The sequence below is a fragment of the Lemur catta genome, chromosome 1, assembly GCF_020740605.2.
Source record: "Lemur catta isolate mLemCat1 chromosome 1, mLemCat1.pri, whole genome shotgun sequence".
Lineage (NCBI taxonomy): Eukaryota > Metazoa > Chordata > Mammalia > Primates > Lemuridae > Lemur > Lemur catta.
In genome coordinates, this window is record NC_059128.1 from 245,336,804 (window position 1) to 245,352,945 (window position 16,142).

Consider the following 16,142-nt stretch of genomic DNA (forward strand, 5'->3'; position numbering starts at 1 on the left):
AATATTAAATTTCCTCTGCCTGTTAATCACAGAACCTGAAAAATAGATTTCAAATGAATTAATGATTCAAGCAATGAATAACTAAAGGCTAGAATGAATCAAAACAGTTTCTACCTCTTCTTTCTATAAGAAAGTGATTTTTTTTCCCCTTTGAGGTTATGTCTCAAAAAATGATTATGTATAAATAACTTGCATATTCCTTCTGCCCTCTCTATACTTTTCCCTCAGCAAAATCCTCCTCTGACTGACAAAGCAGGGTTCTGAATCCGAAGATCTAAAGTTATAGTTGGTAAAGACCTTCAAACCACTGACTGTGCAAAGTAGTGTTTTGCTTCCTGTCTTTTCTTACAATGGCAATGGTTTTAAACCTAAAAAGGACTACTTGAGGTAGCTGTATTTAAAATTTAAATTTTATTTCCTTCAAGGTATGTTTGTAAATCTGTTCATTTCTCTGTTGTCTTCCATTTCTTTGCAATGGATATATATTTTTTTCCCTGCCTGGGTAGTTTTCTCACAGGTATTTGTATCCTTTTAGTCTGGACTTCACAAAATAATTCTGACCATCCTAGAAAATGCATTTCTTATAGAAATGATGCTTGAATAAAAATTCAAGCATCTCTGCCACATATAGATATTTCTATTTAAAACTTCCATCATTGTCTAATTTGGAAAAAAATCACTTATGTAGTACATCAGTTTACACATTTATTACACCACAAATGTGTTCAATAATATATCTTTTTTATTACTGCCACATTTATAATTGTATAGGGGCTTCTTTTTCCCATAAAATGAATAATAATTAAATAATATTTAATTAAATAATAATTCAGATTAAACAAAATAAAAGAAAAAAATCTGGGTTCCCACTGGTTCCAAAAAAAGTAAGCATTTATTTTAGTTCTCAGTTAGGAACTTAGTACAAAGAGATATTAAGGCAAGAACAATAAAATGAAATTTCTCAAGAAAATCGTATTTTTTTCTAAAAAGTATTAAATAATAAATAATAGAAAATGAGAGTCACATTCAGTTGAGGTTTACTAAGCCAAGATTTTGAAGTTGCACCCAGGAAAAGCACAGTCTGTCGGGTCGCAGTCTGAAATGTCAGTTCTTGATCCAACTTTGGCCAAAGAATGACCGACATGCCGAAAGTAAGGTAAGCACGAAAATGAGGTTTATTGAAGAGAGAAAGATAGAATTATAGAGCAAGAGCAAGACATAGGTTTACAGAGTGAGAACAAGATACATTTGTCACAGACAATGAACTGACCCCTTGTCATGACAAAAAAAGGCCTTGGTTATGGTCTGGGTCTTGTTTTATAGTGTTTGGATTGGACCCTTCTCATGGCTCAGACATCACCCTGGAACCACTTTCATTGGGAAGTTGGGAGTTATATGACCTGAATCTTACTATGCATGCGGATCTCCCATAAGCCTTCTCTGAAAGACGGTTGTTCTGGGTCACTTTTCCAGACTCGGTTGTGTCTATGCTGCATAGCCCATGGGCTAGATAGTCCTCTGCATTCTTTTGCAGTTGGTGTGCTAAGTTCTGATTGTCAGATTCTTTCAGTGTTCTTTCCTCCCCAGTATGGCAGTTGCTCACCTTGTCCCCAGGAGGGGCCGGAGGTCCCTAGCTGTCTACCTAACAAGCCAACAAAGTATCTGTTGTGGACTGGGCTCTCCACAGAGAGTTTGAGAACTTCATATTTAAAGGAAAAAAGGGTACACAGAAAAAGGCAAGGGGTAAGGAGGTGAGCAGTGAGGCAATTGACAGTATTCATGTAATGTTCTAATTGGTGCTCAGTAAATCTACATAAGATAAGATGAATGTTCCAAAAAGGAGGTAGAAGAAATAGTCAAAGTTGTGATCTTCTCAGGGTGTGTAGAAGAGTGATCATATCTCTTCCCTACTTTGCATCGTGGAGATAAACTTGTAATTGACATTTAAGAGTTTATTTAGCTAGCACTCTGGGAGGCCAAGGCAAGAGGATTACTTTCACTCAGGAGTTTGAGACTAGCCTGAGCAAAAGTGAGATCCCGTCTCTACCAAAAAGAAAGGAAAAAACTCCACGGCTTTGTAGTGTTCACCTGTAGTCCCAGCTACCCAGGAGGCTGAGGCAAAAGGTTAGTTTATAACCCCAGGACTTGGAGGTTGTGGTGAACTACAGTGACCCCACTGCACTCTACCCAGAGCTGCAGAGTGAGACTCTGTCTCAACAAAAACAAACAAGGCAACTGAACACCCCAATAAAAAATTTTAAAAAGAGAGAAAATAAAAAAATTAAAATAAAGGAAAAAAAAGTTTATTTAGGCTACAGTCCTACAGTCCTAAGGTTTTAATTGACAAGTACTCATTTTATAGGGACTGTTCATCTTGAAGGGTTTTTTTAGGGCTGAAGGAAATAAGAAATATTTTATCCCAAAATACATTTCTTTGACATATTTTGAGATGGCTGTGGGCAAACAGGAATAATGCTTCAAGGCTGTCTAGATAGAGAGGCTTAGGGAGAAATTTGCATCTGCAGAGAATCTCAGTTAAATGTAGCCAGGCCCTGCCTGTTTGATCTGAGAGTCTGACACCCTTAAAGGTCTGAATAAAAACATTTCCCTGAGGGCTCTTAGAGTAGGCTTATCTGCATAACAACAACATCTTGCCAGCCAGGCTTCCTTTCTCCTTCCTATACTCTGTCTACCAAAAAACCCTGGGGAGTCATTTTCTAAGCCCCTTCATTTCTTAAAAGAGGATCCTGTTACTGAAAGTTTGGTACTTGTCTCAGAGGCCAAGAATGAAGAACAAGGACAAGTGGTTTGAGTAAAAGGAAAGAGAACTTTATTAATTTGCCAGCAAATGAAGAGGACCGTGGACTAGCATCTCAAATACTGCCATTCTGCCTTTAAGCAGAAAAACAGGGGTTTTTAAAAAGGAGGGTTTCAGTAGTTGGGCTTGGATCCATGTGACCTATGTCACAAGTTATGGCTTCAGCTATTGTTGTTTAACTATAATTGGTGGTTTTGTAGACCTTATTTCCTATGACAATGAAGATCTTGTGACCCTTGTACAATTCTGTTGAGCTACCCCCCGTGGTTTAAGATACTAGAAAACAAACAGCAAAGAACATGTTTTTCTGCTGCTTTGATTACTGGCCTGAGGAAGGAATGCAGGCTTTAATTCCCAAAAAGTGGGGGGAGGTTAAAGAGACAACTTGTAAAACATTTTGTTGCCCTTTTTCAGACCTTTACCTCTGTTACAGAGCATTCTCTATTTTTACCACATTATAAGTGGGTTCCAACATGCTTTTAAGTGTACACTGTAAAAGATGAAAAATTTGACTTAAAAAAATGGAGAACCTAATGAAGGAAGGAGGCATTTCTAAGTAACTACTCTGCTAAGTGCTCTGTGTCCTGTGTCAATATTCCCCCCAAATTTCTCCCATTTGGATATCCTCATGTTAGGTAGATAGTGAGCGATCATGGGTTTCCTAGGGACAAAAGTGGGCGCTGTTGCTTTGGTGCAATTGCCCCACCTGGGAAGAAGGTCCCCATCTTGGTCCTGCTCCACCCTAATCTCCTGAGTGACTGCCACACCTGGGAAGGAGGGAATACCCTACAAATCTGCCAAAACTTAGTGTGCCAGCTGCAAAAGAATGCAGAGGACTCTCTAGCCCATGGTCCAAGCTACATAGGTACCATAGAGTCTGAAAATTGAACTAGAACAACCAGCATGCTTAGTAATGCAACTCCCAACTGTCCAATCAAAGTGGTTCCATGGTGACCTCTGAACCATGAGGGAGATCCCAATCCAGACACTATAAAACAAGATGCAGACCATAACCAGGCCTTCTTTTTTTTTTTTTGGCCCCTTCTTTTTGCTCTCCCTTTGCTGCAACAATGGATCCAGTCATCATCTGTGGCATATGTATCATGCTCTATAAACCTGTATCTTGCCCTTGCTCTATAATCCTATCTTGCTCCCCTCAATAAACTTAATTTTCATGCTTGCCTTACTTTGGTGTGTCTGGTCGTTCTTTGGCCATGAGTGAACTAAGAATCAACAGTTTTAGACTAACATCTGACACGCACACCAGATTGCCAATGAGGAAGATGAGGCTCAAATTATTTAATGTGTTCAAGTCAAACGGAGCTAGAAAGTTTCAGGACCACCATTCTGACCAGGAAGTATGGGCTCCTTTCCTCTCTGTTGTCTATATCTTAGGCTCCCTGCAACCATGCATTCAGTTAACAGATATTTACTGAGTGGCTACTTTGTTAAATGTACCATTCTGGTCACCAGAATGGCATAAGTATTGGAGGATTCCATTTTCTAAGCCTACCTTCTCTCTCTTGAAATTGGAGGGTTAGATAATTCTCCTTTATTACTTACCAGGCTTCTCCAAACTTAATTCTGGACAAATATGGCCTCCATGTAGTCAGAATGCACAAAGGAGCTCAGGAAATTTCACCCCAGAATACGACTCTTTGGTATAAACAGTATTTTGAATTACTCAGAGATTGACAAGTCCTTAGAGATCAACAGGTATTGGAAGGGGCTTCCCTCTATCTGCATAAACCAGATGAACCCATCCAAAAGAACAAATTGACTTCCCTTCCCCTCCCTGTTATCTCAATATATTGCAGGAAAGAAGATCAAGAATGCAACCATTCCTGGCCCAAATCATTTTAAATTTAATGCCCATCTCTTAGGTTAATTTACAAGCCAATCTGTTTCCCCCATCCATTCATCCTCCCTAGCAATCATTTATTGCCCCTAAACAGAATGATCTATATTTCTCATCTCCCACTTCCCTCTAAAATGAAGGTATATAAATTTCTGGACCCCACTGGGATGTTGTGCAATCACTCTGTAATTCTACCCATGGGCATGGTAAATAAACCTCTTTCTCTTATTAATTTGCCGTAACTGTGAGTTGATTTTTTTTTTTTTTTTGAGACAGACTCTCACTCTGTTGCTCTGGGGAGTGTGCAGTTGTGTCATTCATCATAGTTCACTGCAACCTTAAACTCCTTAGCTCAAGCAATCCTGCCTTAGCCTCTCAAGTAGCTGAGACTACAGATGTGCACCACAGTGCCCAGCTAATTTTTCTATTTTTAGTAGAGACAGGGTCTTACTCTTGCTGAGGCTGGTCTCAAACTCCTGAGCCCAACCAATGCTCCTGCCTGGCCTCCCAAGTGCTAGGATTATAGGCGTGAGACACCATGCCAGGTGTGTGTTGATCTTTCAGCAAACTTTTGGGGGAAAGGGTAAGGGTCCCCTCACTCCCACTATAGACACGTAAAATTAGCTTTTCTTTTATTATTTTCTTCTTCACTCTTTTAAGAATAAAATCAGTTGACTGTCATCAAAACACTAACTGTCCCACACTTGTGGGGCAGATGTGATCATTAAACATCTTTCCAGTTTTGTATCTGTAGAGAGACACAAGTTATGTAACAAGTACTCTCTATTGCTTGAGAGGTTAAAATATGGCTCAGAAGGCAGCTGGATAAGAGCTTTTAGACTACAAATTGACATGGCTTTCTCACTGTTCAAACTGCTTTGAAGCTTTAAATGAAATAGAAAAATAAGTAGAACCAGTTCACCTTTAATAGCATAACAGCTAAAAGCCTAGTGTATCCACCAGATACTAGTGCCAAAAAGTCTGCCTTCTGCTTCTCTATAAATCATCCAAGTGATGCATCTTTGTCCGGTATACAGCATAAAATAAGTGCAGGTCAATTATCTGATTTTAAAAATAGCCAGAGGTCAATTATCTGATGGATTTGTTTAAGCTGTGATTCTCACTCATACATGAAAATAAATTATGCACCAGTGAATTCGATAGGAAATTTGTATTATAAGCTCAAAGCCAAGTATATCTAAAATATATGTTTTGTTTGGAATCTAGTTATCCATGGCTAAAATAAAAAGCAAATTTTATTAATTTAAATATTTTGAATAGTTAATGCATGTCTTATTGCCTTTATTACATTTTTATTCGTATATTAGACTTGTGCTTCTAGGTCATTTCAATGCACCTCATTTGACAAAAGCAGATGTCGGAGATTTTCAATCTCAGTGTTGCATTGGGACACTCTCAGTGCTCTGCCCATATTCACCAGGATTCTTTTACTGTTTCTGGGTTCTGTACTATGTGTGCTTTTACTTCCAAGGGCCTCATCTACTACTACTCTTAGGAGGATTATTGTGTCCTAGTAGAGCAACAGAAAGCTAGCTACACCTGGGAGTCAAGTTCCCCTAGAGACTGACTCCTTTGTGTGAAAATGAAACAGGTTCTGAGGCAAAACTTACATGCCACAATCTCCCTGCTGAAGCCCTGCTTTCCTAATATTATGCTGCCTCTTCCCCTACCAAGTCCTCCTTCCCTCATACCTTTACTGCTGTCTCTTTAGAACGCTTTCTTAGCAAATCATCTGCATACAAATATTTGTCTCAGTTCTGCTTCTAGGTAACCTGCCCTAAGAAAACTATAAAACAAATAAATGAATTGAGCAGTTGCTTTTTAGACTTTTTTGTCTGTGGAATTTTTGTGTGTGGAAACCCAAATTTTAAAAATTGTATCATGAAAAACAGAAAGTACTTGAACACATGTGAAGACCCAGATTGATTCAACAACTTTTCCCTCTATTATTAGCTTATGTGTTTGGGGGCCATGTGTGTGGATATTGCGGGGCAGAGGTGTGTTCAATGGCTCAGAGGTAGAGAGGGGGTTGTTAGCTCTTAGTACTACTATAAAGTATCCTAAAAATGGAAACATCACACTTAGAAATTGAAAGTTATGAACAAGTTGGTGTAAATTATGATATATATTGCATGGCATCCATACAATTTAATTACCATTATAAAAAAATAAAAAAATTGAGTCCTTTTAGAGACAGTATGTGTCACACATATGTGTGTGTATAATATTTATATAAATGACTAACCTGAATCTGTGTTCTTATCATTCAATGTCCCATAACTTATCTTTATGTATGCATATTTTGATAGAAAAAAATAAAAATAAACTTGCCTACTTGCCTGTATGTGGAAATATAAGCATTGAAAATTTGTCTCCTCAATTTCTAATTTTAAAGTTTTTATAACTTCTCTTTTAAACTCACATCCAAATAACATTATTGATGTTTGTATTTGGGCACAATATGTAGAAACAATTATTTAAACATACATATTTCTGCATTCCTTATTAGGAAACTTGGAGTCATATGGTTCTTACTAATTAATTTTTAGCCAAGAATGGCGAAGGACAGGCTCCTAACATTTAACTGGAATTTTAAGAAGAGGGTAAGCACCAGAAATTATTCACCCTATGTAACAAGGAAATCCAGTAGTAAATCTCGCTTCAAACACTGCTGGATCTGGGATAATATTCCTTTACATCTCTAAACTCTGCTTCCCGCATGCCCCCTTCCTATCTCTTAGACCTAATTTCTCAAGTGGGCTCTTTCTAGGAGGTAGTAAAAATGGTGACAAGCAGCATAAAACCTATATTATATCAGGTAAATAATTCTCTGAAGACTGTGTGACTTTTTTTCTACAAACTCAGCATGAAACCCATGTATGATTTTATTGCTCAAAAACCCACACAAAGATATATCACTGTATCAGGGGCTGTGACTCTGATAAACTAGGCCTAGGCATGTACCTAACCTAATCTGAACTACATATATTAAGAATTGGAGAAGTTCTGTAATCAGAAGAGGAAACATATATCACATAGATAAAAGCAAAAGATGTTTGGACATTGTCAGAACTAGGATGCTGCCAGGTTAAAGTCACAAGTTAAGATTACCACAAAAGAGTGTTCTCACGTATCCAATGAACTGATTGGAAGCCAAGCAGAAATCACAAAGGAGAAATCCAGAGAATGGAAGGAAAATGATCAATGAATATTGACTCCTGCCAAGTTGGTGTGCTCATTCTTACTGAGAAAATGCGCACTTGGGTGAATCTGAAAAGACCAAAGAATAGGTTTTTTAGACTTCTAAAATGACACTCCACATCAGCTTTCTTAATCTTTTTCACTTTTATCTTTATGTACATCAGTATTAATTGTAATTTGCCTATTTGCAAATTTATGACACAATTATTATAAATTGTGCCCTAACCATTAATTCATTATTTTATTTATCCATGCATTTATCTATTTGGCTAATATATATTTATTTATTGATTGCCAGGCATCAGGAATTATTTTTAGGATGGGACATGCAAAAATTGGTAGGACTCGTTTTCTCTTATTGAAAGTCTCAGTGTCCAGTTAAGAATAAACATATGTAAAAAATCTGAGCAAGGACCATATTCCACCATTTTCACCTTTGTAATTCATTCATGTATCTCACATAATACAAGCACATAGTAAATGATCCAAATGTTTCATCAATGAATAAGTCAATGTATAAATGTATAATTAATATTAGTAGCTGATATTGCTCATATTTTCTATATATATGAGCAAATGGAAGTACACATAAAACATTTAAACTATATTTCAATCAAATCATATTCCTCCATAAACTAATAGATTAGACTTAACAATCATTTATGTACTTAATTAAATATAATATCTAATTTACGTTAAATATTCTTTTTCCTTATATTTTAGAAGGAATTTCATGGAGTGATTTGAATAGCTTTTATGCCTTTAAAAACCTGAACTAAATTCAAATGATGTAATTGTTTTCTAAGAAAATATATTCTGGTAAAGATAATCAAATAGTTTTATTTTTCTTCTGTAAAAATTATTACTGTAGCATTCACTTATAGATAACATCAATAAAACACTCCTTTTGATGGTAGAGAAAGCAAAGTTATCTGGAATTTTACCTTTTTGTGTTCTATTTCCTCTTATTTTATTTGCATAAAATATAAGTGATTTCAAGTGAATAGATCAGTTTGGGTACAAGGAAAAATAATTGGGAATTAACTACTTAGCTTTGACAAAGTTTATAGATGTTCATATAGCATACAAATTTGCTAAAACAATTAATTATGTAAAATTTGTATTTTTTTAATTCACTGTATCCAGAAGGAAAAATCTCAGGTGCAGTGAAAATAAATAAATGAATAAAGCAATCAATAAATAATTGAATGAGTACAGTTTTAAATGAGATGTAAGTGCCCATTAGATTTCATTAAAGGAACAGCAGGGTGAAATTTGGAGTACTAAAAATAAGAAAGTATACACACTTATTCTGGATAAAAGAGAAAATGCTAGCTGTATATAGCAAAAAATTGTTTGTTGTCTTGGTTATGTAGTCAGCTTGGGCTGTCATAACAAAATACCATAGACTTAACAACCAAAATTTATTTCTCACAGTTCTAGAGGCTGGGGGACTGTCCAAGATCAATGTCCCACAGAGTTCGGTTTCTGGTGAGAGTCTCTTCCCGGCTTGCAGACAACCACTTTTTTCTCACATGATCTTTCCTGTGAGTGAGAGTGGAGAAAGACAGCTGCATGGTTTCCAACATCTCTTCGTAAAAGGACACTATTTCTATAGGATCAGGTCCCCACCTTTATGATCTAATTTAACCTTAATTACCTCCTTAAAGGCTTCATCTCCAGATACAGCCACATGGAAGTTAGCACTTCAAAATATACATTTCAGGGGATACAAAGATTTGGTCCATAATACTGTAAATAATACCTAATAATAAGATTCTTTAATTGTATCTCTGCTTTCTCTTTTCCATGAATTCTTCTTGATATGTTTATTCAGTCTCAAAGTAATAAAAGACAATCAAATTTTATCATTTAGCACACTGAATTTTAAAAAAATGTAACTTTGTTATTTTTTAAACAAACATTGTGATAGAAAATATTGTTAAATCCTTGTATATATCCTTATATCCTCAAATAAATGATATTTAAATCCATTAATATTATTTGTAATTTATTCTCCCTTAAAACTCTTCTTAAAATATATTTTAAAACATCCATGAAAAAATAGAATCTGGACACAATATATTGTTCATAATTATAATTTCTATATAATTAAGAATTTTTCCATTTTCTTGGAAAACTAAGGAATTGTCTTTGTATGTTGCACAAAATACTTTAACTAGGAATCAAAAAATACAATTATTTCCAGATTTATTGTTAGGTTTTATACCTTAGAAAAAGTCATTTGATTTCTCAGCCCTCTCAGTTAAACAAAGAAGCTGAACACACAAGGTGCAATATCTCTTTATTCTCTCATATTCTAAAATTAATTCATGAACTTACCTTAGCTTTTGCTTTTCTGCTGATTCTCTGCCCTTGCCTCTGTTCTTGGCAGTTGCATATTCCAACAGATAATTTCCTGTGGGTTCAAGTCTGTCATGATTTTTTAAAGAATCCTAAGATCAGTAGTCTTGGTTGCCCCATCTCATTTAGAATAACGTGATAGTTTCTGAATGTGAATTCAGTGGCTCAGCTATTGGTTTTGGGTGTTTTTCATCGAACTATCTCCTTTCTTAATCCTCCCTTTCCAACCAAAAACCTGAGACAATGTACTTGCATTTGATTTTTAGACATTTTGATGGAGAAAATAAAGATTGAAAGGTTCAAATATTCATTATATTATTATTTTCTTTCAATAACCACGATAATCACTCTAAATAAGTTTTTCTTACGTAATCTGCCATACTTTTTAAAAGGTAGGCTTTACCTGAGAAGTCTGAAGATTACAGAAGTTCACCAAATGTCAGGATAAAAGCTCAGCTTTAGCTAACTCTAAACCCAATGTTCTCTCCTCAAACCATACTGACTTCCCAAATCAGATCTGTTATAAACATTGCCCTCTTTATCCCTCTATTCTGGCCTGACTTACTGTTTACATTCTCTCTTCTTAGTTCCTGTTTTATTGCTGGCCTCCAGAGGCCTCTCCTCTTTCTGGAAAACCAAAGCCCTGCCCAGAAATCCAGCCTGTCTGTCTGGCACCTGATATCTTTTCTCTCTTTTTTAACAAGCAGTGGAGAAATATGTGGTTGCTCCACCCTACTCCTACGCCAGCATTTCTTCTAACTTCTGATAATTACTGATCCTATGGGTAACCTGCACGTGTTCTCTTAAATCCGCCATTTTGTCAATAAGTCTGAGTCCTACTTGGCATCAACGGTCTTTGGACCTGGGATCAGAAGCAACTGTAGGAGGACCCTTCTGCGCAGATCCTTCCAGTTCTCAAATAAATCTTTGCAAACAAGTTTTTGCCTTATCAGAGGGCATTGTTACTTTTTTCTTCCAGTTTGCAAGATAGTTAATCTCCCCAAACATTACTATATTCAAAATGATGGTATACAAACAGAGAAATTATTTGTTGACTTATTAATTTATTGTTTGTTTGGAATATTATTTCTTTACAGACAACAAATTCTATTGGATTTTGTTTTTGTTTATTGAATGTTTTGTCTCTTTCTGGGATCATTTGCTTGCTCTGAAGATGATGATAAATATATCCCACATTAAAAAAAGTTAAACAATGCCAAGTGTATAAAATTATACTTTAAAAAACCCTGGTTTTGGTACTTCTATTCACACTGATTCTTTTCAATTTCTTTGTACTGTTTTATAATATGGAATAGAATTATAGGTAAAATATATAAATATGACTTTTCACTTACTCATATCACCTTTGTCTTATTTTAAATATAGAGATGTTAATTATGTGTGCATTATTTTAATATTGCAATAACATTCATGTTTTTAGACAGGCATAGACCTAGTGTTAAGAAATGTTTATTTAAGGATAATGAAATAATACATAATAAATTGTCTAATTTGTGCCTTTCTATAACTTCTATTTTCTACATTAGAAACAAATTTCCTTTGTAATCAGCAAATAATGTACAATAATCTTTCAATGTAAAGAGTCAGAATGCATATGAAATTACATTTTCTTGATAGAATAACTTATATACTAATATTTAAGACTAAATAATCATCTTTTAGTAACAATTTACATTACATAGTTTTATAAGAGATGAAAAGACATAATAATATTTGAGCTGCCTTAATGGATGACAATAATAAACTCCTATGCAGCTTTATAAAGAATATTTACCTTCATTAGGTAGTGATTCTTTATGCCTCTTTGCCAATGCCTTTGGATTTTTTTTCATTTTAAGGCAAGTTTACTTTTACATTATCCAATAACCATAAAGGAATTCATATGGGACATTACAGAATGAATCCATGATGAACCAAAAAAAAGGAACCAAAGGACTTTTATCACAGTATGATGCAAACACAATAGACACTTGCTTTACAGTATATATAATAAGATACAGAGTAAGTAGAAGATGACATGTAGGATCAGGCACAGTAAACAGTAATGTAGAAGAGCATGCATGTGAAAGTACACGGAATGTTCACAAAACCTAAACATTGCATGACTCACAGCTTTAATGCAATTGTGTGGCATAAATAAATTTTAGTTTGCATAAATAAATGTTACTTATTATAGTAACTGAAGAACTATAAATTATAGTTTGCTATGAGGAACAGAGGTTCACTATGTGTAAAGTAAATTTGAGTTGCTGATGGACTTTTGGGAGTACAGAGCTAGCTAATGGTCATTTAGAAATATTTTCACAATTGAGGAAAAACTGGGGTTGTAGGTTTGAATATGCACAAGATGTTCAAGATCTCTGAATCCATAATTCTAAGATTGCTCAAAATGAGACAGTTGTTAGATGGGAAAGAAGGAAAAGAAAATACCAGCATCTTGTGGATTTAAAAAGCAGGATATGTATCAAAAAAAAATTTAAAAAAAAGCAGGAGGAAGAGAAATAGAAAACAAAATTGACTGAAAAGGATCTTCAGTAAACGTATAAGCTATTTTAGCAGACATGGTGTCTGAAAATGAAAGGAGAAAATTTTAGGGACACAGATCAACTGTTTTATCGGCAAAGTGAATTTAAACTTTTATCATTCTACACATATGAATGATGAATGTGATATACATTTACTGTTCAATCAGTATTAATAATTTATATTTTATATTATATGCCACCCTAGTGTAAATAATCCAACATGATAGTTGGTATTTCATATAAAATTTTACCAAAGTCTTATAATAAGTATAAATATTATTTGGAAGAATGACTACAGAGTAAAATAATGTTCACAAAAACTGAAGTCTCAGCCCTTTCTGTAGTGAAATAAGGGGACAAGTATTCAACTGATAAACTGGTGTGCAAGTCCCTCTCCAGTACTATGAGCTTCGGGTCTAACTGTACTATGCTGAAGCTCTGGGATGCAAATTCTATTGAGCATCTGGGAAGGTCAGCATTATTATACAGGAACCAAAAATAGGGATGCTACATGATAATTTTTCAGGATCAAACAAAATATTATATATAGTAAAATGGAAATGATCTAAATATATATAAATTTCTTTTAACTAGCATAAATTTAAAAAATAGCATGGATTATATGGAAAGAAACTGGAAGCAAAATTTGCCATATAATTAAGAGAAAACCTGAATGATGTATATTTTGTTCAGACTTGCAACCAAGTCATGGGCAGTCTACACACCTTTAGAAAAAAAAATGTATCTAAAGTTACTAGTGGTAAATCATGGATATTTGGATTTGGAGAATGCAATAAATGAGAAGCTATCATATATTATAATAAATTCTTTTGCTCTTTTCTTCATGGCTGTACTAATAGATTTAGAAAATTAACTTTACAAAAATTCCTATGGAGTTATCTACAGCCTTGGCTGAATTACTGCTATTAAAATAGAAATATACTGGCTGGTACAAATAAGTGTTTATATCCTTGGGTACCACAAGTAAGAAACCAAAAAGAACTATCAAAAGGAACAGAAGAGATTGATTTCATGATCTTTTTTTTTTTTTTTGAGATTATAATAAAAAAATCAAAGTATCTTTTCCTTTCTATTTTATCTGAGGTTATCTTATAAAAAATCAATATGGAAAGATTAACAGAATATGAAGAAAAACTACAGTTGAAAACTAGAAGTAAAAGTATCTTTTTTGTCTTGATAGACAGACAGATATATATCCATTTTCAAAGGCATAGATTTGAGTTGGACGTTGCTCTGAGTTGCATGAAAGCTCAAACTCAGGGATGCTGTGGGAGACATATTAAGCATATATAACTGAAAGGCTTTTACCCTTGTCCATTACTTTCCTGTAACCGGCATTGCTTGTCACACCTCCACTGCCTTTCCTGATGCTAAAAACCCCAGTCCCAGTTTTAGACATACTTATGTGTGTTTGGGGAAGTTTACAGAGAGTGTGGTTGCCACATAGAGAGGTCAAAGGTCTTGGTTGTTCCAGGAACAAAGGTGGACAGAACATTGGTTGGAGGGACTCTATGAGCTGTAAAGGCAAGTGTTGACAGATGTCCTAGCTCAGTTACAAGTAGAAATAACACACATGTCTTCTCAGCACAGGCTATGGGTGTGTTCATTCTAAAAGTGACAGTGGATTGGCTGGTACTTGTTCAGGAACACTGCTCCGGAACCCTGGGGCCCAGTAGCCTTGTCAATGCTGGGTCTCTTCCTTCCATAGGCCACTCTGAATCTGTTCTTCCACACTCTTTTCCCCAGCTCTTCCAAGTACCCTGATCCTCTGGGAGCTACGTGCATGGAATGCTTTTCCTCTACTTTTTTCCCAACCTGTTGTTTGTCATTGTCTATTTTGCCTCCTTTCAGATTTATTTTTTCTTCTGACAAATAAAAAAATTCAGCTTTTATAATTTCTGTTATGTTTTCTAAAACTTATTTCAAAGATTTAAAAAAAGAAAACACTGAATATTTACTGTTTCTTTTCTTTTTTTTCTTTTTATTTTGGTTTCCTCATAAAACAATTCCCTTTCTCTGGGAAGGCCATTTGGGTGTATCTGTCTAAGTACATCTGCAATAATTCACCTTAGAGGTGTTAAATTAAGTTTGACCTAAAGATTTCTCTGCACATAGTGAACTGTAACCTAACCTGATGTGTAACAAACTGTAACCTACTCTGTAAAAAGTAGCTGAGTCTCAGCCAATCACAGTAGCCAAACTTTGGTCAACTACAGACAGCCAACTGTTCAAACAATGTTCAAATAAGGCTACTATCCTGCGGTAACTAATTCAGCAGTTTTTGTGCCTCACTTATGTTTTCTATACATCACTTCCCTTTTGCTGTCTCCTTGTTGCAGCCTTGGTGTTGCTCTGAACCTATTCTGTTTCTGGGGGCTGCCCAGATCTGTAAATTCTTCTTTGCTCAAGTAAACTGTGTTATATTTCATTTGCCTGAAGTTTCTGTTTTAACAGAGGGCATCTGGAATGTGTGTGGAGTGGTTTTGATTGCCAATATTACTGGGTCTTCTAATAGCATTTAATTAATGAGTGTAAGGAATTCTAAAACTTCTTCAGTGTGGCCAGTAAAGATAAGAAAAATTGTCCCAATCAGAGTACCAATAATATGTAATTTGGAGAGCTTAAAAAAGGTAGAAATTCACCTAATTCATCTACCAGAGGGGTAGAACAGCTCATAGTAAGTATAAATTTAGAAATGTTGTTGGAAAAAAGAGAGTATCCTTATTATTCTTTAGTGTGTCAATCATAAGAAACAATGAACATGCTTTATAAACAGAGACTTTGTGTAATACATTGCTGACCATATATGCTCTGTAATTATTTTTTAAATAGATTCACAAAGTAATAAAAATATTATTGAGCATAAGTTCTGGTGTGTACCACTTACACAAATCTAATGTTTCTAAGTTTACAAGACATTGAAAAATATGTAGCATAATATTGGGGGCAGCTATTACTCTTTTTGATCTGCCATTTAGTTTTTTTGTCAAAATGCTGTGGGCACATAGAAACTGCTCAATCAAAACAAACAACTATAATTTGTAAGATCTATAATAATTACTTTGCAGGCAATTAACAGAATTATTCTCTGGTAGAGAACTGGAAAGTTCTTAACATTCAAAATTTGACTAGAATCACAGTAATTCCTATATTAGATACTATGTGAAAGCTTTGTTTCTATTCACTGGTGAGCTTCATTTGCTTATTAAAAGAATAATTCAACATTTATCTTATCTGTAGTCCTAGAAGAGGAATAAAAGACAGAGATCAAGATAAGTAGTGATTAAGCTAAAGAGAAGACTGCAATATCCAT

At 34.9% G+C, this 16,142-nt stretch overlaps 1 protein-coding gene across 1 annotated transcript in view; it reads left to right on the forward strand.

Annotated features, from left to right (window-relative positions):
* Nucleotides 1-1,142: 1,142 nt before the first annotated feature.
* LOC123649326 (developmental pluripotency-associated protein 4-like) overlaps nucleotides 1,143-16,142 on the forward strand; it is a 125,330-nt gene continuing 110,330 nt past the window's right edge. Inside the window, 1 exon segment of the mRNA XM_045567421.1 lies at nucleotides 1,143-1,151. Coding sequence (XP_045423377.1) covers nucleotides 1,143-1,151 — 9 coding nt within the window.